The sequence below is a fragment of the Lissotriton helveticus genome, chromosome 3_1 (assembly GCF_964261635.1).
Source record: "Lissotriton helveticus chromosome 3_1, aLisHel1.1, whole genome shotgun sequence".
Lineage (NCBI taxonomy): Eukaryota > Metazoa > Chordata > Amphibia > Caudata > Salamandridae > Lissotriton > Lissotriton helveticus.
Window position 1 is genome coordinate 1,404,215,688 of NC_136061.1, and position 22,115 is coordinate 1,404,237,802.

The 22,115-nt window shown below is 44.6% G+C and overlaps 1 protein-coding gene across 3 annotated transcripts in view; it reads left to right on the top strand.

Moving 5' to 3' along the window:
- ITGB5 (integrin subunit beta 5) overlaps window positions 1-22,115 on the top strand; it is a 780,917-nt gene that overhangs the window by 736,036 nt on the left and 22,766 nt on the right. For all 3 annotated transcript variants that reach the window (XM_078682057.1, XM_078682058.1, XM_078682059.1), the window contains 2 exons: window positions 13,488-13,588; window positions 17,711-17,830. In XM_078682057.1, coding sequence (XP_078538183.1) covers window positions 13,488-13,588; window positions 17,711-17,830 — 221 coding nt within the window. The remainder of the gene's footprint in view (window positions 1-13,487; window positions 13,589-17,710; window positions 17,831-22,115) is intronic.

The window sequence follows — 22,115 nt, forward strand, 5'->3', positions numbered from 1 at the left end:
AGTAAGTTGCCGCACTGGTTTTGGTATCCTACAATGCTGCTCCGAATAACGGCGCGGGGCGCCCCGGGGGAGGCGGTGAACGGGCCTCTCCAGGTGGAGTGTCATCTGTTGTAGTGGGGCGCCCCTTTACCGTTTCAGTTGCCATTCCGTCCGTTTTTGGTCCACTGTGTCAAAAGCCGCAATTCAGCTGAGTTGCGCCCACTCTTGCGGTGCAGCGATAGGCGGCTGTCACAGGACTCTCAAAATGGCGGCAGGCTGTTTCCTTTTTGGGCCTGGTCCACTGAAATGGCCCTGGGACACCTTGGAAATCGGACGCTTGTCTGCTAGGTCTTGGACCCCATTCTCGAAAGCGTCCCCTCCGCCTTGAGAATTCATCAAAAGTTTTGGGGGCTCCGACTCCTGCAGGCTTCTGGTGGGAGCGGCTGCCATGATTGCTCGCGGAATGACCACGACTGAGCTACGAGATGGTGGTGCTCTCATGCTGACGCCAGCTTCAGTCTGAAACATCCAGAAACAAGGTGGGGCTTTCATCGTTTGGGGAAAAAAAAAAGTTTTCATCCAATGAAAAGTGTTGTTTTTAGGTCACATGATCAAGCCTTCCATCATTAGGAAACCAAAAGTAAAATGAACCAATGAAAAGTTTTATAAACAAGTCACATGACCTGTTATGCGGCATAGGGTGTAAAATGCGGAGAAAATACGTTGGCACGTGAGGCGGCGTCAGTAGCGGACCGATGTGCGAATAGGCCGAAGGCAACACAACGCGCCAAGATCCGGATGGCACCGAGGTGGTGTGCAGCAAGTTGCAGCACTGGTGTGGCCATCCTACAATGCTGAAAGTCGGCGTGGGGCGCCCCGTTGGCACGTGAGGCGGCGTCAGTAGCGGACCGATGTGCGAATAGGCCGAAGGCAACACAACGCGCCAAGATCCGGATGGCACCGAGGTGGTGTCCAGCAAGTTGCAGCACTGGTGTGGCCATCCTACAATGCTGAAAGTCGGCGTGGGGCGCCCCGTTGGCACGTGAGGCGGCGTCAGTAGCGGACCGATGTGCGAATAGGCCGAAGGCAACACAACGCGCCAAGATCCGGATGGCACCGAGGTGGTGTCCAGCAAGTTGCAGCACTGGTGTGGCCATCCTACAATGCTGAAAGTCGGCGTGGGGTGCCCCGTTGGCACGTGAGGCGGCGTCAGAAGCGGACCGATGTGCGAATAGGCCGAAGGCAACACAATGCGCCAAGATCCGGATGGCACCGAGGTGGTGTCCAGCAAGTTGCAGCACTGGTGTGGCCATCCTACAATGCTGAAAGTCGGCGTGGGGCGCCCCGTTGGCCTGTGAGTTTGCGTCGGTAGCGGACCGATGTGCGAATAGGCCGAAGGCAGCACAACGCGCCAAGATCCGGATGGCACCGAGGTGGTGTCTAGTAAGTTGCCGCACTGGTGTGGCCATCCAACAATGCTGAAAGTCGGCGTGGGGCGCCCCGTTGGCCTGTGAGTTTGCGTCAGTAGCGGACCGATGTGCGAATAGGCCGAAGGCAGCACAACGCGCCAAGATCCGGATGGCACCGAGGTGGTGTCTAGTAAGTTGCCGCACTGGTGTGGCCATCCAACAATGCTGAAAGTCGGCGTGGGGCGCCCCGTTGGCCTGTGAGTTTGCGTCAGTAGCGGACCGATGTGCGAATAGGCCGAAGGCAGCACAACGCGCCAAGATCCGGATGGCACCGAGGTGGTGTCTAGTAAGTTGTCGCACTTCTGTGGCCATCCTACAATGTTGAAAGTCGGCGTGGGGCGCCCCGTTGGCCTGTGAGATGGCGTCAGTAGCGGACCGATGTGCGAATGGGGCCAAAGGCAGCGCAATAATATTTTCTGATTTGAAGACACCACAAGGCGCTGAGATGCCAAGATCCGGATGGCACCGAGGTGGTGTCTAGCAAGTTGTGGCACTGGTGTGGCCATCGTACAATGGTAAAAGTCGGCGTGGGGCGCCCTGTTGGCCTGTGAGATGGTGTCAGTAGCGGACTGATGTGTGAATGGGGCCAAAGGCAGCGCAACAATATTTTCTACAATATTTTCGGAGTAGAAGACACCACAAGGCGCTGAGATGCCAAGATCCGGATGGCACCGAGGTGATGTCTAAGTTGCGGACCGATGTGCGAATGGGGCCAAAGGTAGCGTAACAAGATTTTCTGTATGGAAGATACCACTAGGCGTTGAGATGCCAAGATTCGGATGGCACCGAGGTGATGTCTAGCAAGTTGTGCCACTGGTGTGGCCATCGTACAATGGTAAAAGTCGGCGTGGGGCGCCCTATTGGCCTGTGAGATGGTGTCAGTAGCGGACTGATGTGCGAATGGGGCCAAAGGCAGCGCAACAATATTTTCTGACTGACACCACAAGGCGCTGAGATGCCAAGATCCGGATGGCACCGAGGTGATGTCTAAGTTGCGGACTGATGTGCGAATGGGGCCAAAGGCAGCGTAACAATATTTTCTGTATGGAAGATACCACTAGGCGTTGAGATGCCAAGATTCGGATGGCACCGAGGTGATGTCTAGCAAGTTGGTGTGGTCATCCTACAATGCTGAAACTCGGCGTGGGTCACCCCATTAGCCTGTGAGATGGCGTCGGTAGCGGACCGATGTGCGAATAGGCCGAAGGCAGCACACCGCGCCAAGATCCGGATGTCACCGTGGTGGTTTCATAGTTGAGAGGCTCTTCATCTGCAGTGGGGCGCCGAGATCCGGATGGCACCGAGGTGATGTCTAGCAAGTTGCTGTACTGGTGTGGTCATCCTACAATGCTGAAATGTAGTGGGGCGCCCATTTACCGTTTCAGTTGCCATTCAGCTGAGTTTCGGCTGCTCTTGATGCTACAGCGACAGGCGGCTGCAAGAGGACTCTCAAAATGGCGGCCTGTTCTTTGGATTTGGGCCTGGTCCACTAAAATGGCCCTGGGACACCTTAGAACTTGGACGCTCAATTTTTTTTTCCTTTCCTGTACATGCAAAAAAAGGTAAATGCCCGGTACGTTACACGCTTCATCTGCCACGATGAACTCTCCAGAGGAACCGAAAAAATATATAGTTGTGGTAACTATACCATGCATCGTCATATGGAGAGGTGGCACCAATTAATTATAGTGCTGCATAAAAGAGAGATTTGGAGGAGAACCCCTGACCTGCTAGTACATTCATCAAAGAAGTGGCACTGAGAGCTTCAGAGGCAAGGGAAACGGTCCCAAATATTTAGAAGAACTTTGGAAAGATTAAAATGACATGTTTAGATTGTGGTAAATTAATTTCATGTGGACAGATGAGTGTTACTCTAATAAATACAGCATATGAACATCATCATAGTCGATGGTTGGTAGAGACATTTTGACTATATCCTGGACCTGCCCGTCCTCGCCCAAAATGGCGCCGGAATAAATGGGACTCGTAACTCCTTGTTGTGTACTGGTTGCAGAACCTTGAAATCACGAGATACGTATGCAGTTTTGAAGCACATGGCGGGCGGGGACGAGAATTGATTGAATATTTCGACATCCCTATTGATATTAAGTTCTGATGTGTTATTGATTACTGTACTGTTGAAAGTTCGAATTAACGTCACCCATGGTACTTGCCCGCAAATGTATATCTAGATAATTTTATTGTAACTGGCCCTGTCGTATTTTAATTATAAAATGTACGTCCACCGATTCCGTAACTGTTAGACACCTTAGTTCTTGCAACCTAATGGCCCGCCCGTTACGTTCCTCTACAGTGTAAATGTCTATTCATCATATACGATTACAGTTTGCTCCGTGGCAGGCCCACGTGGTTATAGGCTCGTATTTGTATAATGAAATTTTCACAATAAAGGTTTTTAAAAGAAAACATGGTAGTAGTATATACATTGGTAAAGTTTTTAATAATAGTCACTGTTTTAGAATCATTAAAAGGCAAGTGAAATAAAGCAGACCAATTACATGAAGGGTAAAAGGTATAATACGAAGGAACGCAGTAAAGATAAATGGTCAAGGGCTGTTGTGTTTTCTATTCCTGCAACATAAAGTGATCGATAAGAATCTCATATTCAGGCGTATCGGCGACTAAGACAGCAGGTCGACCCTCTTTTGCTCAACGGCTCCGTCATGGGACGAAGAAACGCTCTTTTTCTCGAAAAAAGAATATATTTTACTTGCAGGACAGTTGTAAAATTTCCGGGAAAGTACATTAGCCTGGAACATTATAACATATATTTAAGAAAAAATAATGTTCGGAAGTAATTAAAAGCGTAATTTTTAGGTGATATGACCAAGGCTTTCATCATTAGAATAAGAAAAGTAAAATGAACCAATGAAAAGTTTTATTAACAAGTCACATGACTTGTTATGCTTACGTTACGCGCTGCGCGCCCCGGATGACTTCCGGATGCGCTAACGCGGCGCGTCATATGACGCATTACGCGACAACGCAGGTCCAGAATATAGTCAAAATGTCTCCACCAACCAGCGGTCGAAACACAACCCCTTTCAGCAGGCTAAATAGTTCTGTTAAATGACAACAGAAGGGACAGGCAACAAGAACCATCAGTCAAAGAGGGGAGGGCTAGTTCTTCTCTACCGGGTTACATTGGGGCGCTACCGGAACTGATCGAATTGGTAGTCTACAGTGTTTCTGGATGTTTCAGACTGAAGCTGGGGTTAGCATGAGAGCAGCACCATTTCGTAGCTCCGTCGTGGCCATTCCGCAACCAATCATGGCAGCCGCTCTTTATCGTTATTTTGGGCGGGGTGGGTGGCGGAGCCGAGCTGTTTTGCAGCCATCATTGTGTGGAGTTCAGTTCATCTCACTAGTTTTGTATTTGTCATGAGGGGTTGTTCCTAATGTTTCTATTTTAGCGAGGTCAAAAAGAGATCCCATTAGTGGCCTACTGATTTTGCTCGATTCCTTTTCTTTTTTTTTACACGATTTTTCGTTATCTGCAAAGACTAAACAGAGTATTGCGACTCTGTGTTTGTTTGTAAATAGAGAATGAACCAAAGAGAACTAATTCTAAAATAGTAAATACTTGGATAACAATCAATCAAATGGAGAGAGAAGCAGGCACGACGGATTACAACGGGGGCAAAGGCCTGCGTTAACTACCTTTCACTATCTGCAAAGAGAGAGTACTCCTAATAGAAATGAGGGGGGGGGCACCATTCAAAGCAGATCAGTGTGCATAAACACGAAAATGTTTTCACTTACCACGTACTTGACATTCGACAGCTTATGATATTTGCTATTAAAAAACCATTGAAATTCACTGAAAAAACCATAGGTTATAGACCATATATAGTTAGGAATTAGCATTTAAAAAACCTTATTTTACTCACACAAAACCATTGAAATTCCATATATAGTTAGTTGCACTAACTATATATCGCGCACCCGCAATCCACTGCTGATCATGTCACATATTACATCATTCATGACATGGTCAGTGACATCACTGATGACATCACTGATGACATCTCAAATGACATCACTGATGACATCACTGATGACATCTCATTTGACATCATTCTTGTGCTAATACGATAAACCTCTTCAGACTCTAATATAACCTTAGATACACTCAGTGTATACAGACACTCACACACTGCCACTCATCCATGGAGTTACTCACACACCCAGTCAGTCATGCAAAGAAACAATCTCACCTCCATTTCTTCAACTATACAGTTAAACACACCTTACTTATTGAAACATATACTAACACATATTTACTCTCTTATACAATCCCTGATACAAGTTCACAATGATCGATACAACCACTCACTCATTCAGTGGCTCTCATGCACAGTTATTTATATATGCCAACTCTCACATGTTCTGTGTTTAACATATGTACTTACTATGACATGTAGCATTGAGATATCCATTCACTCATCAATACACTCATGCACACAGTCAACTGCCCATGTAGCTGTTTCCACATGCAGTCTTGAACTCATACACCTAGTGAATAAACTGCTCACACATCTATGCATAGAGTCACACACCTTCCAGCCACCCCCACACAAACTCAATCTGCCATAGAAATACTTGGGCAACCAATTAATAACACATATAGCCTCTCGTATAGCTAATGATCAACACATGCAGCAGTTTACAGAACAACAGACATAATGATGCACAAATTAAGACAGTTTAGTCACTAACCCATGCACTCAGTGAGACACATTTAATCACTCACTCATACATTCAGTCATGCACCTACTAAATCCTTCGTCCAGACACTTATACATCTACTCATTCTTCAATATGTAAAACATATTTAAACTTCACAGAAACACACAGTCACTGGATGACGTCATCAGTGATCTCATCAGTGATGTCATTTGAGATGTCATCAGTGATGTCATCAGTGATGTCACTGACCATGTCATGAATGATGTAATATGTGACATGATCAGCAGTGGATTGCGGGTGCGCGATATATAGTTAGTGCAACTAACTATATATGGAATTTCAATGGTTTTGTGTGAGTAAAATAAGGTTTTTTAAATGCTAATTCCTAACTATATATGGTCTATAACCTATGGTTTTTTCAGTGAATATATATATATATATATATATATATATATATATATATATATATATATATGTATGTATATATATATATATATATATATATATGTATATATATATATATATATGTATATGTATGTATATATATATATATATATATCCAACAAAAGAGCCCTTGAGCTCCGCACAGGGCACACATGCTTTCCCTCACCATCCGGTCTGACGCCTTGTTGAGACACGCACACCAACTGTCAGCCGGTTGTGCTTGAAAACGCGATGCCCACTGGGGGCGGTCTTTCAACCAATAAAAGGACTGAAAGAAACAGGAAGTGAGTCTTTGTATCCCTCTGTGCATAATTCCATGATTAAGGGGCGGAGTAGCCTTGAAACGCGTCGGAATCTGGCCAAAAGAAGTGACAGTTGGTGTGCGTGTCTCAACAAGGCGTCAGACCGGATGGTGAGGGAAAGCGTGTGTGCCCTGTGCGGAACTCAAGGGCTCTTTTGTTGGTATCATATATATATATATATATATATATATATATATATATATATATATATATATATATATATACACACCCCAATGTAGCTCCTCCTCGAATTTCTAGGCGTCTCAGGTCACAGCCTCGCACACCAGCAAACAAGGGAGACGGACCACAAACGAATCAGCATCGGTAGCTTATTTAATCCACAGAGATCAGCTACGCGTTTCTGGCAAGTTTTGCCCTTGATCACGCTGCAACATGGAAATAGACTAAATGCTTTTTATGCAGTGTTAAAGAGACACCCCCTCACAGTGACATCATGTATCATGTGATAAGTAAACAGTGAAAAAATACTACCACTGAATGTTAATGCAATTTAAACAGCACAAAATCATATTTCTGTATACATCCAAATATTAGGCATAGATCATATATATATATATATATATATATATAGTGCAGTAGGTCGCCATGACGCGTTTCGCGCTGCAAGGAGCACTTGATCACATGACACAGTGAAACGTTTAGGCATTGGTTTAAATATACTGTGGATTGCTGACGTTTACAAATCACATGATACGGCATACAAGTCAAACTGGCATAGAAGAAATACTGCATATGTTAGAACTACAAATATGTCTTAGTGTGAGTTTCAATCAATTTGGCTTATTTACAATAATTGCAATAAATAACGCAGGTTAAATCACAGTTCACTCGAAGTAAAATACAATCACAATATAATTTAACGCCAGTATAAAAAACCAATGACTCTGATAAAAAATGTGCAAAAAAGTGCGATATAGTGCAAAATTAAAATTTGAACTTGAAGAATAGCAGCAGTAGATTTATAATCCATATATTCCTTCATTAGCAAATAACTGTTTAAATACATTCACACAGTTGTGTAGGGCCAAAGGTAAGACCAGTATCATAAAGACAACATCGGCGCCTCAATGTTATCCAATTTAAGAGGACAAGTTCCTTGTTTACTAAAGTAAAGTGCAAGTGCTTTAAGCGATTCAAGACTTTATTGATGTATCGGTATAAATACCATAATTAAATAAGAAGGGGAGTCATAGTATTTACTATTAAAATATAATTATTGATGGCTGACAAGAAAGGGTCCCCTATCTGTCGAAGGTGTATCTCAAGAAACCATTGTATGTACAATCCGCTATACTTCATAATTGTTACACGATAAATATAAATAAGCTATAAAATAACATCCTATTTTGGATATGATATTAGATAAAAATATTGTCATATAAAAATGTTCTTCTCGTATAAAATGGTACATAAAAATAGTTACTTGATTCTTATAACTAGTCAGTAAATATAAATAACATATAAAACCCCCAATTATGGAAAAGTCCTTTGTAGTTGAAACCTATTGTTGTTTGTACTCCTGTATAAAGGATCCTGATAGATATATATATATCTATATATATAAAAACGAATGTATGCCTGTCTGTCTGTTTGTCCTTTATGCATTACTACACCATTCATCCGATCGCCATGAAACTTTGGGAAGTTGTTGAGTACACTCCCGCGAAGGTTTCTGGCATAACATTTTTTTAAATATCGAAGCAAGATTAGAAGCTGTTCGCATACAAACTGATCAAGCCCGTTCTTCTCAAACGAACGACCATCGAGATACGCTCCGAAGGTGAATTCCTCTAGTTTAGTTTAACATGGGATTTGGTCAGGTAATATTTGAGCTCAAATACATCACTTAGTTTCAAAAGATATTCATTTGTTGCCTCAGTAGGTGACTGAGAAAAATCACAGACATATTATTATTATTATTGTTTTAAAAGACCAGCTGCAAATTTCAAAGAACTTGTTGGACAGATCATTTCTCGGTCTGTCTTGACAGCGCAGATGTTGCCTGACCTAATGTAATCAGATTTAAAAAACTTTTAGGAGTACTACAGAGAGTGGTTTTCGTCCACATGTTGATAGCCAAGAATACATATTTTGATTGGGCAGAAAGTATGTCCTTGCATAGAAAAAGTGCTTCCTCTCCACACAGATGTGATTATTTTGCTTATTTATCAAACTGCCTCATCCAGCAGCAGTAGTCTGCCTGAGCTTGAACTTTCAGAAGGACACACACATAAAAGACACTGTGATGCTGTTAAAGTGTCTTAGATAACTAAATCATTTACACTGGTTTTTTTTCTGGCAGTACAAATGATAAAAGGGATGTAATGAGGAGCGCTTTGCAGTCCCAACACCCTCCTCTTTGCATCATTAACTTTGGATTTCAGGGTGCAACTTTGTGTTTGAGGGAAGTATGGATGCTCTGGGTAGCATAAATCTACATTGATTTTAGGTCTGTCATGAAGTGCAACTGTCTCCTGGCCTTATGTTATTGTCAAAATAGAGCCTTCCCAGTACGACTGCGAGAGGTGCTTAGGCTCCATCCACATTAGTTGTTCCCAAGTACAGGATCTGATTGGGCCAAATGTGTGAGCTTCCACTAGAGAGACTGCATGCACTGCACTTTTTTGCATTGATCTGTTTATTATGAAATGTTAGGATAAAGGCACTAGGCTTGACGTATTTAGTGTGTAAAAGTCAATGTATTTTAAGTATGCATTATTACTCTATAGTAAAGCCTAAATACAGGTATATTGTTACAGGGAATGTCTCAGCTTACCATAGTCTGACATTAAAGTAAATAAAACAGTGATGGGTAGAATGATTGAATTAATCTCAGCCACTGGTTATTACTCGAGGAGCATCCCAGGTCATCATTATTTTGCTCACGATGCCACCTGAGATGAGACCTTGCTATCTGTAAATCAACCTTGGTCCTTCTCCAGTAGGAACAGTCTAGCCTGAACTACCAAGCCAGACCCTCCCTGAACCGTAACACAGGGGAACCCAATTGGGGCTCGTCTGTCGGATTTTGGCTCTAAGCTATAGGTCTGATTTGCGCACTGGAAACCATTATGGCTGATGACATAGGTACAGTCGACTTATTCATAAACCTTATGACTTAGGCAGACAGTCTTCCTTATTAACTGTGAAAAGCATTTGTTAAAGCCAATAAGCCTTTACCAGTTGGTGGTTATCACATTGTGTTTCATGCTATGGACATGTATTTTGTTACATGTAATCAATCTCACAGATTACCATAGTACGCATTGGATACCAACTTTGAAAAACCCTGGATGTTTTCTTTGTGATGATTCTTGTTAGGCGCTGTTAAGAGGGGATGTATATTGCTTTGCAAACTGTATTTTTTCTATGTGCTTGTCAACTACCATGCATATTATAACATTACAGTTTATTTGCTGTTTAATAAAGCCTGTGCTGGGTTGGATGTAAAGCAAATGGTAAATGCTTCATTAATTAATTGGGCAACGCCATTCCAGTTTTCCTAGGTTTGATCTATTTATTATGAAACGTAATGACAAAGCCAGGAGTCCTGACCAAATTATTCTGAGAAGCTTGTGTTAACGACAAAATGCTTTTGAGGATGGATTGTTATTACACTGCGCCAAAGCCTTGAAGCAGGTATTTTGTTACATGTAATTTCACAGATTACCGTTGTAGGCAAGGGTTTTGGTGTTAGTCAACCCCTTTGACTAAGCACAGGAGTAGATCTTTACTCTGATGACTCTTGTCCGGTCCTATTTAGAGGTGTTTTAACTTGTTTTGCCTACTGTCATTTTCTAAATATTCATATGCTTAATAGTTACCACTCTATGCAAACTTCAGAAGGTCTATGTTGTATGTAGTGTCAATATGAAGGTAAACACCCAGGCTATCTATTGAACAAAAACAGCTATGTACTCAACTGCATGATTCCCAAAGTTAGAAACTTAAACCATAACACAGACAAACATAATGATATCAAAAATAGTCTTTTTTAATAAAAACAAAGATAAATCTATACAGTATAAATATACAGTTATCATGAATTATTGATAAAAAAATGATCAGTTTCCTAATTAAAGAAAACATAAATTTAAAACATGTTAGAAAGACAATGATACAAGTCCTTTCTACAGTTACTGTGGCTGTTAGGTTTGAGTCAAACCTAACAGCCACAGTAACTGTAGAAAGGACTTGTTAGGCTCTAATAGTACCAATTTTATATTGTTTTGACAACTGTATTTGATATATGTTTGTAATTTTATTGCAGTATACCTGATAGTTGCCTTGTGGGAAGGCCTCTACGACCAACACAGTGAGAGTTGGTTTATTTGACAAGACAATGATAAAGGTTACAGGTCTCATTGTTTATAATGACAAGTTTTGATAAAGGCAGTAGGACCGATATACTGATTGTGAAAAGCATATGTTAGTCAATATCCATTTAATGGTAGATTATTATTAAACTGTAATAAAGCCTTCGGATAGGTATTTTATTACATGGAATCTCAAAGATTACTGCAGTAGGCAAGGGTTTTAGTGTTGGTTACCCCCTCTGACAAACCGTGGGTGTAGAAGATTTCCACTCTCAAAATCCTTATTAGGCCCTCTTGGGAAGTATAGTTTTTTGCTTTGCCAACTCTCATTTTGTATGCTATGTATGCAGTTAATGACTGTGTAACTGATTGATGTCTTGTGGGAAAGCTTAAACTCTTTACAGGAGGCCTCAGTTTGTCATAGTGACAAGCCAAGGATAACAGGTAGAGGCCTGATTGGTTGATTAGGAAATATTTAAGATGCAATAGGTCAGATCTTTCTCTTATGAAAAGTTATGATATGCACCGTAAGTTTGGCATATTAGTTGTGAAAGCATACTTTGCAGTCAATAGGCATTTAAGGCTACGTGGCTATTGCTCTGTATAAAGCCTACACATAGGTATTTTTTTATATGAAGTGTCGCAGATTACCTTTGTAGGAAATGGATTTTGGTGGTGTTTACTGCCTCCGAGAAATTCTAGGGAAAGAGGAGATGCACCACAATAATTCTTGTTAGAATCTCGTCTTTGTTGTCTGTCAGGATACTGTAATAAAAATATTATTAAATAATACATAGATAATTGTATATAAATATATATCCATATAGATAAAGAGAGGGCCTTTGGGTCAGATCTGGTCCATATTGGTCTATCTGTCATTTACACTCTGCTTCCATCCATGACAGCATACTGCACAGGGTAGTGGCTCGCTAACTGGCTTTCTTACCTTTTGAAGGACTGCATTTTCTGATCACGTGTGTTCATCCATCTGAAAATGAGTGTGCTTCAGTTTCTCTTTTTATTGTTTCCCCTTCATTTCTTTGCTTCTCATCTTTTCATTCTAATGTTTCTCAAGAGGATATTACAGCTCTCCAGGCAGTGCTGACGGTTTACTTGCTTGCTGCTCATTTCATCTGAAGTGTGCCGCATCCCAAGTGGCTATTCCTCTAAACAAAGACTATTATGGAATGCTGTTGCCATAGTGTATCATTTTTCTACCATTCCAAGGTGTCCCAACACGCTGGTTCTAAATGTTGCTGCCATGCTAGAATTCTAATGCAATGATAGACTTTTTACAATACCTCAGCAAGATGGACATCTGCTGCTATGTTTAATTTCATTATTGCAAGGATTTGCCTACTATGTTTAGGCGACAGCAAGTTTTCTTTTTCTACTTGTATTATTTTAATTGATCTGGCATTTCTTGAGTTTTGTGTTTTTATTACACTTGTGTCCGAGGGTGATTGCAGAATGAGTCAGTGGATGGATGGATAGATGGATGAGTGGGTGCATGAGTGTAAATTATGAGTAACAGGGGGCATGCATGAGTGCCTAAACGCATCAATGAAACGAAAGGCAGTTTCACTGATAATCCAGATATATTTGTATTGCCAATGCCTATTTACAGTGGTACTATTTGAGTTTTTGATATGTGTCAGAAAAGAGATTCAAAATCTTTCCCTAGACAAATAAAGAAACAAATACTGGTTTTGTGATAATTCCCTGCACAAGGGCAATTTTTTTAACAAAATAAACTGTAAAATAAATATAGAACGATCCCCATATTTGTGAAAACGAGATCTGCTACATCTGCATCAAATCTCTGTAGCTCTAAACTGGTCCCTTGACCAATTTTTAGTTTTCAGCACGGTAGAATTAGGATCTGATCTATGTGTACCATTAGTTGAAAAAATTATAACGTCAATATCTCTTAAATTTTTATCTGTTATGCAATATTTTTTGCACATTCCATGATTTTTTTTCAATAACTACAAATTGGATAGGAGAACTGCTAATTTGGCTAATTTTGTGGCCGAAGTGCACAGTCAATTCCAGATTATCACGCCTCAGTAGCAGTCCTCAGGGATATGGGAATACAGGCACCATTTCAAGCCCTTAGAACTCTCCCAGACTTATCCATTAAATCAGAGGCTTGCCGTGATAGACCTACTGTGTGGCTGTCATATAAGAATCCTTGTGGCCCAAATCATGACTAACAATTTGTTCTGCCTTTTCTCTCCTTGTAGGGATTGCATTGAGTGCCGCCTGTTCAGCTCAGGCAGACTGGCTGACAACCATACCTGCCAAAAACTCTGCAAGGATGAAATTGTGACGGTGGAGGTTCTTGGTGAGTACCACACAAACGAACATATTTTGGTAGGTGAGATATTGCTCTGGCTCTGGACCAATGAGGATCTAGGTCCCTATAGGGATTGCATTAGAATCATACTAAATGACCACCTTGTTGGGGACATACCCTGACTTGTCCGTATTAAAAATTGGCTATTCAAGTTGGTTATGGAAGGTTTTTGGCTGCAGCCTTCTGCAGACTGCATTATCCTAAGGTGCCCGGGATAAGCAGAAAATGTCCTATCGGAATTTTGTATTAGGAGTAAAACGTTATGTTGCATCCCCTGGTAGCCTGATGGATTCCCTCCTGTTGTTCAAATATGTACCTGAGTATAAGCAATACCTGAATGTGGTTATCAAGCCTGCTGCACATGCAATTTATGTAAAATTTAGATGTACCCATTCTTGGATGAAAAATGTAGACATTTCAATTCTGTGCTCGTTGGGTTGTCAAGAACCAGAAAACATTGAACATTTGTTATTTTTCTGTAAGCGCTATGCTAAACAACGCTCATGCCTGATTATTCCCTTTTGTAAAATTCTCGGGTTTAGGGACTGCCACACAGCTCTTAGAGTATGTAAAACCAACACCAGAGACTGCGTGGTGCATTAAATTGTTAGATACCTGTCGGCAATATGGTATATTAGGTCGAATGCTTTTTAAAACAGTTAGCATAATCCGTGCACACTTAAGGGCTGAATACGATGCTGTGTGGACTGTATCGGTCTGGTGCCCCCAGACCTTAGGTCGGCGGTTCCGACCTCAGCATTAGAATGCAAGAAGCTTATGCGATGGGCGGAAAACCCGCAGCACAAGCTTCCATTGAAAAATTAATGTTTGTGAAATCCCTGCACCGTGTGGCAGGGACAATGCACTGCCTGCCACATGTGCAGAGATGTTTAGGGGGCACCATAGGTTCCCCCCAGTCCCCATAGCGGAGGGCCAGGAGGAAAGGGGCCCTGCTATATGGGCCCCCAAAGTAATTTTCCGACGGGCTTTCCATGTCGGAAAGGCCGACATTGAAAGGCTGTCGGAAAATATCATCATGATCCTTCCTGACAGCGGAGCCGCCGTCATTAAGGGATCATAAGCATCTCCGATGCTCCAACTGGCTCAAGCGCCCGTCGGAACAGCAGTGGACGGGCCCTTCGCCCGATACCTCTGCCCGCTGCATATTAATGCTGTGGGCGGACAGCAGGGGCAGATGTCGGTGGGACCGACACCAATGTGCTGTCGATATCCGTCCCTATATGTATTTATGAATGGTTTTGTACCCTTTTTATTGAGGATTTTACTTGACCTCTTGGTAAATCGTTTTAGCTTTGGGATGCTTCTTCTGAACACTTTTTATCAATTTTATTATAATATTGTGGATTTTTAAAAACATGATTAGACTTGTATTGGTGGACCGTAATTACCCACAAGATTTAGTATTACCTAGAAACAATTTCTCAAAATGAATTTGCACGTTTTTTATTATATCTCTGTTTCAAATGTTTTATAATGTGCCTTTTATGGTTTTATTCAACCGGATAAATGACATAGGATGATGACTTAACACTGTCCATCTATAGATGCTCATGCAGCACTAGCTCATGCAGAACTTCCAGTGGACAATACTCACCCCTGCTTTACTGAATCTAGCTGCAGCCTGGTGAATTTTTGGATCTCTAATGAAATCTGTTGAAAAAATTCCAGTTGTATCTTGGAACTTACAATTGGTATCTGGTTGGATCTGTTGTATTTAGTTATTCTTGTGTTTAGCCATCAGACTATCCCTTGTAGTTTGGTGGTTGTACATATACAGTCCATTTTCCAAAAACCCATGGAACGGCCCAGTGTTATCCATTTGTAACTAGTCATCTGGAATTTTACGCAGGGAGACAATTTAACCTATATTTTGTTAAAATGGGCATGTCCAAAAATTCTTCCAGAGAAAGGAGAGTGCCTTTTTCTACAATGTAGGCAACATTTAAGTACATTTGTCCCTCCCAAGTTGTTTTTACAAGGGTTTACCGACTGTGTAGGTATATGGGGCCTGTTGGGGAGAGGTTCGGTGTAATTTTAGGTATAGTGGAGAATCCACTGCCACCATCTCCAATGCCCTCAATCTAAAGTAATGCAGAAATTATGTTAAACCATGTAATAGAATTATATGGTATGTTTAATATCAATTAAGTTAGCACTCATACACCAAACTGTTTCATAGTGCTGAGTGAGGTTGACCTAGGAGCAATAAAAACAGAAATGAGGTAAAGTACAAATAGAGAAAGATAAAGGTATGTAAGGAGGGCAAAGAGAGGAAAAAGGGTGTCCTCAGATGCTTGCCCTTTTGAATCTCTGGATCGCAAAAAAAAAAGAGCCAAGAAAGAACTTAAAGTTTGAGCGATTACATACAAAAGCCTGTAGCAGGGCCAAAAATGGACCAAAGTACTGCAAACATTATTGTGAGTGAAACTTGCTTCCTGATCGAAGTGAGCGAAGATGTGAAGAAAAATGGGGTTTCAGTGGCAGAAGCATGTACAACCAATAAGCATGTAAGCTGCCTTGTTTTCAGTAACCCGAAAGTGTTGAAGACAAAGTTTAGGAATTGGCAAGTACAGGAAGATGGAATAGTCTAAAAGAGAGACAATTTGAGCCAATCTCTTGCAATCATGCTTACGTTTGGGTAGAATTTTATGTAAATTCACAGATGATACTGGCACAAAGAAACCGGCTAAGATACTTAGGGAATCACATTAAGGCTCAAATTGAATTTATAGTACCTATAGGCAGGGCCGCTGGAAATTTGCGGAAGGGGAGGACCAACATGTGCGGGAGGGTTGAGTAAATTATGCAGCAAGGAAAGGCAAATTATGCAGTGTAATGTGGCACATTTTATTATAGTATTGTTTCATTATTTTGACATTTTTACACTTGTTAACACTGTCTGGGCTTTGGCTGGACCTCATTATTACCAAATTAACACCAAATATAGCAATAAGCTATGGAAAGGGGGGCCAGTCAAACTTTGCAAAGGGCCTTCCACTGCACGGCAACATGTGTTGCTGGGTTTTCAGTAACTTTTGGACCGCTTGTGCTAGAAATTATTTTTTGTCAAAATCTGCTGATTATGCAGCAGATAATAGAGTATGTGGCAAGTGTAGCCAATCTACAATTATGCGAAAAACACTGCAGCCGCCCAATCGCATAATTCCACTAGCCCTGCCTATAGATGAGATACTGACAGGCCAGGGTCCCAGGTCAGTGAGTCAGTTCCTGTCCAGTTAGAGCTCAAGTCCTTTGCCAACCACCACCACTGATTAATGACCAGCATTCAGTTTGACCACAGTGGCCACTCACCCTTCCTTGGCTAGAAAACTAGATTGAGGCTGATGAACACAGCAAACTTTTTAACCCAGTGATAAACTGAGTATCATCAGCATTCCTGTAGAAGTGGAGAAGAGTGGGCAATAATTGGAGGGGTCGTACATAAATGTTAAGCAGGAGAGCACTTGAATTGTGCCAGTGGCATGTGTCAAAGTTATATAGATTAATTTTGCTGTGCTTAGTGGTTGGGGAAGTCTGGCACAAAACGTAACCAAATCCGCAAAGAATGTGCAGAGGACATGGACTGTGCTGGCCAGAGGAGAAACAGCTATTCCGCTCTCCGCATCAGGGAACCTAAACAAACACGCATTTCCTCTCCTCCCGCCTACTTGTGGAGCGCGGGGAGAGGGGTTTACAGTGTTGCGTTTTTTCCTTCCGAGAGTTAACATTATCGGCTATTTCAGGCATTCTACCCGGTGCCTAATGCGCTCCATATGTAACAACAGGAAAACCTCTCGCATATAGAGGAATTCTAAATCCCTGGAGCATCAGTGTTCCAGGAAATAAACACACTGCTCAAATCAAGTTTCTCCTGAAGTCTCTTCCACCTCCCCCTCCCCCGGTCAAAAACAGCTGAGCTGCAATAACATAAGTCAGAGCGTTATGTCACAGCATGAAAATTCGGTAATTTGACTTGAGGTTGCTGCCAGTTTTTCGCATTCATTTATTACGAATAGTGGCGCAGAGCCACGTTCTGCCAACAATTACACTGCAGATGCCTAAGGAATGTCCTTGTTTTCTTTTTTCCAGACACCGTTGCCGAAGAGGCGGTTCAGTGCGTTTACAAAACGGAAAATGACTGCGTAATGAGATTCACCTACTCTGAGGACGCCAGTGGGAAGTCTATCCTGACCGTCCTGAAGGAACCAGGTGGGTGTCAGTGGCGCATGCGCGGCTGCAAACAGAGGTCGACTAACCTATGGTAGGAGGAAAACTGAAGATAAGGCTGCAAGCAGCCCAGTCTCCTTTGGTTAAGATAATAAAACGTGTTGGTTGTCTTTAACAGCCGAGCATTTGCAATATCTTTTCCACCGTAAGAAAGGATAGCTTGTTTCATGATTCAGCGGTAAAAGACAGCAGCGTGATACAGTCCAAACAGCCTTTGAGACTTCACAGAGCTTGGTTAGTGGTCTAATAATATAACCAACCCAGTGTAAAAAGCCTCAAGTTTGTGCAGCAGTGGCATCTGCTGGCCATGGAAAGCATTGCATTTTGCTTACTGTTCAACACTCTTTTTTTACTGCAAAATTCGAATTGGTATGGCCAATGCTAGGCAAAATGTATTGTCTGCCAGCATGATGCTCACACTCTGGCACTTTTTGAATAATTATTTTTACCCCTCACATTTTATGAGGGGTCAAAATAATTCTTGTCCAAGAGGGGGAACTAGGTGCTTTTTAGGTCTCGTGACCTATCCATGCGCATGCGCATTGAGAGAAGCGAGACTATAGGGCTTTAAACAAAGTTTAACTAACTGCGGCGATTTGGTGCTGTGCCCGTGCGCTTTTAGGTCAATGTGCAAGCGCATTGACCTAAAATGCGCGTGCACATCACCAAATCGCCATCTGTTCCCAAAGCCACACTCCTCCCACATCTTTGAAGTGAAGCTTAGCTTCACTTCAAAGGCCCCGGCTGCTTCACACCCTCATGCCGCTCTCCCCGCTCCGCCCCCTCCCCTGCCCGCCGTGTGTCTCCCCTTCGGTGTTTTAAGTTGTTGTGTGCAATCTCAACAATGACCTGGACCTATTGTCTGTTTTAGTTATGTTTTTGTGGGTAACAAAGTTGCTGTTTCATAGATGAGTCTGTAAACATATAGTCTGTTCATTAGACCAGTTTTCATTCTTGTGAGAATCAGTACCGCTTCATATGCATCTCCAGTCTGGTTGCAAAGAGCACTGCCAGGAACCAATCATAGCAGCGTTAGTGTGATTTTAGTGCATCAAACTACTATAGCACTTTATTGCGTAAAAATGTTTATTTCTAAAGGTTTTTTTTGTTAACAGTTTTACATCCTAATATTGCACGTCATCTAATAACCCTCTTCACACTCTATTATGAATCCAGAGCAGGAGAGTCTGGCCTGGATTCCCTCTTGCCTTAACTTCTTTCCCTGCATGCCTCCTCTCTCTGGCTATAGCCTACTCTGTTTAACGTAATCATTTAATGTATTTATCCAAATTGCCAACGCGTAATTTCATGAGCCTCATCCTTGCCGCCTTTGAACCCCTATCCGTATGATCATTATTCTTGTTTGTCGCCCTGCCCTTTGCTTAGTCACTATACCTGTCTTCTGTTTCATGCTCCCCCTCTGCCCTTTCTGTCCTGAGAGCAGTTTACTTGGCAGTGGAAGACGGTACTTGAAGGTAATCAGCAGAAGTCCTTCCCAAGCTGCCCTCATGTCCTTGTCATTCCTCTCTCTACCTGTACTGGAGCTCGAAGCCATCTCCTCTGCGTTCGGCTCCGTTCTGATTACCTCCGAGTCCTCCACATCACCTGTTCTTTCACTTTCGCTTTCTCGTTATATGCCCATATACATCTCCCCTCACACTCACCCTCACTCACCCTCACCCTCACTCACCCTCACCCTCACCCTCACCCTCGCTCACCCTCACCTTCACTCACCCTCACCCACCCTCACCCTCACTCACCCTCAACGCCTCACCCTCACTCACCCTCACCCTCACTCACCCTCACCCTCACTCACCCTCAACCCCTCACCCTCACCCTCACTCACCCCCATTCACCCTCACCCTCCCTCACCCACCCTCAACCCCTCACCCTCACTCACCCTCAACCCCTCACCCACCCTCACTCACCCTCACTCACCCTCACCCTCACTCACCCTCACCCTCACCCTCACTCACCCTCACCCTCACCCTCACTCACCCTCACTCACCCTCACCCTCACTCACCCTCACTCACCCTCACCCTCACTCACCCTCAACCCCTCACCCTCACTCACCCTCACTCACCCTCAACCCCTCACCCTCACTCACCCTCACCCACCCTCACCCTCACTCACCCTCACTCACCCTCAACCCCTCACCCTCACTCACCCTCACCCACCCTCACCCTCACTCACCCTCAACCACCCTCAACCCCTCACCCTCACCTCACCCTCAACCCCTCACCCTCACTCACCCTCACTCCCTCTCAACCCCTCACCCTCACTCACCCTCACACACCCTCACACACCCTCACCCCTCACCCTCACCCTCACCACCCCCCTCACCCTCACCCTCAACCCCTCACCCTCACTCACCCTCACTCACCCTCAACCCCTCACCCCCTCACCCTCACTCACCCTCACCCTCACTCACCCTCAACCCCTCACCCTCACCCACCCTCAACCCCTCACCCTCACTCACCCTCACTCACCCTCACCCTCACTCACCCTCACTCACCCTCACTCTCACCTCACTCACTCACTCACCCTCACTCACCCTCACCCTCACCCACCCTCACCCTCACTCACCCTCACCCTCACTCACCCTCACTCACCCTCACTCACCTCACCCTCACCCACCCTCACCCTCACTCCCCTCCTCACCCTCACCCTCACCTCCCTCACCCTCACCCTCACTCACCCTCACCCTCACCCTCACTCACCCTCACCCTCACTCACCCTCACTCACCCTCACCCTCACTCACCCTCACCCTCACTCACACCTCACCCTCACCCTCACTCACCCTCACCCTCACCCTCACTCACCCTCACCCTCACTCACCCTCAACCCCTCACCCTCACTCACCCTCAACCCCTCACCCTCACCCTCACCGCTCACCCTCACCTTCACTCACCCTCACCCTCACCCTCACTCACCCTCAACCCCTCACCCTCACCCTCACTCACCCTCACTCACCCTCAACCCCTCACCCTCACTCACCCTCACTCACCCTCACCCTCACTCACCCTCACTCACCCTCAACCCCTCACCCTCACTCACCCTCACTCACCCTCACTCACCCTCACTCACCCTCAACCCCTCACCCTCACTCACCCTCAAACCCTCACCCTCACTCACCCTCACTCACCCTCACCCTCACTCACCCTCACCCTCACCCTCACTCACCCTCACCCTCACTCACCCTCACCCTCACTCACCCTCACCCTCACTCACCCTCACCCTCACCCTCACCCTCACTCACCCTCACCCTCACCCTCACTCACCCTCACTCACCCTCACCCTCACTCACCCTCAACCCCTCACCCTCACTCACCCTCACCCTCACTCACCCTCAACCCCTCACCCTCACTCACCCTCACTCACCCTCAACCCCTCACCCTCACTCACCCTCACCCACCCTCACCCTCACCCTCACTCACCCTCAACCCCTCACCCTCACTCACCCTCAACCCCTCACCCTCACCCACCCTCAACCCCTCAGCCTCAACCCCTCACTCACCCTCACTCTCACTCACCCTCACTCTCACTCACCCTCACTCTCACTCACCCTCAACCCCTCACCCTCACCCTCACTCACCCTCACCCACCCTCACCCTCACTCACCCTCAACCCCTCACCCTCACTCACCCTCACCCTCACCCTCACTCACCCTCACTCACCCTCACCCTCACCCTCACTCACCCTCACTCACCCTCAACCCCTCACCCTCACTCACCCTCACCCTCACCCTCACTCACTTTCACCCTCACTCACCCTCACCCTCACTCACCCTCAACCCCTCACCCTCACTCACCCTCAACCCCTCACCCTCACTCACCCTCACCCTCACCCTCACTCACCCTCAACCCCTCACCCTCACTCACCCTCACTCACCCTCACCCTCACTCACCTTCACCCTCACTCACCCTCACCCTCACTCACCCTCACCCACCCTCACCCACCCTCACCCTCACTCACCCTCACCCTCACTCACCCTCACTCACCCTCACCCTCACCCACCCTCACCCTCACTCATCCTCACCCTCACTCACCCTCAACCCCTCACCCTCACTCACCCTCACCCTCACTCACCCTCACCCTCACTCACCCTCAACCCCTCACCCTCACTCACCCTCAACCCCTCACCCTCACTCACCCTCAACCCCTCACCCTCACCCACCCTCAACCCCTCACCCTCAACCCCTCACTCACCCTCAACCCCTCACTCACCCTCACTCACCCTCAACCCCTCACCCTCTCTCACCCTC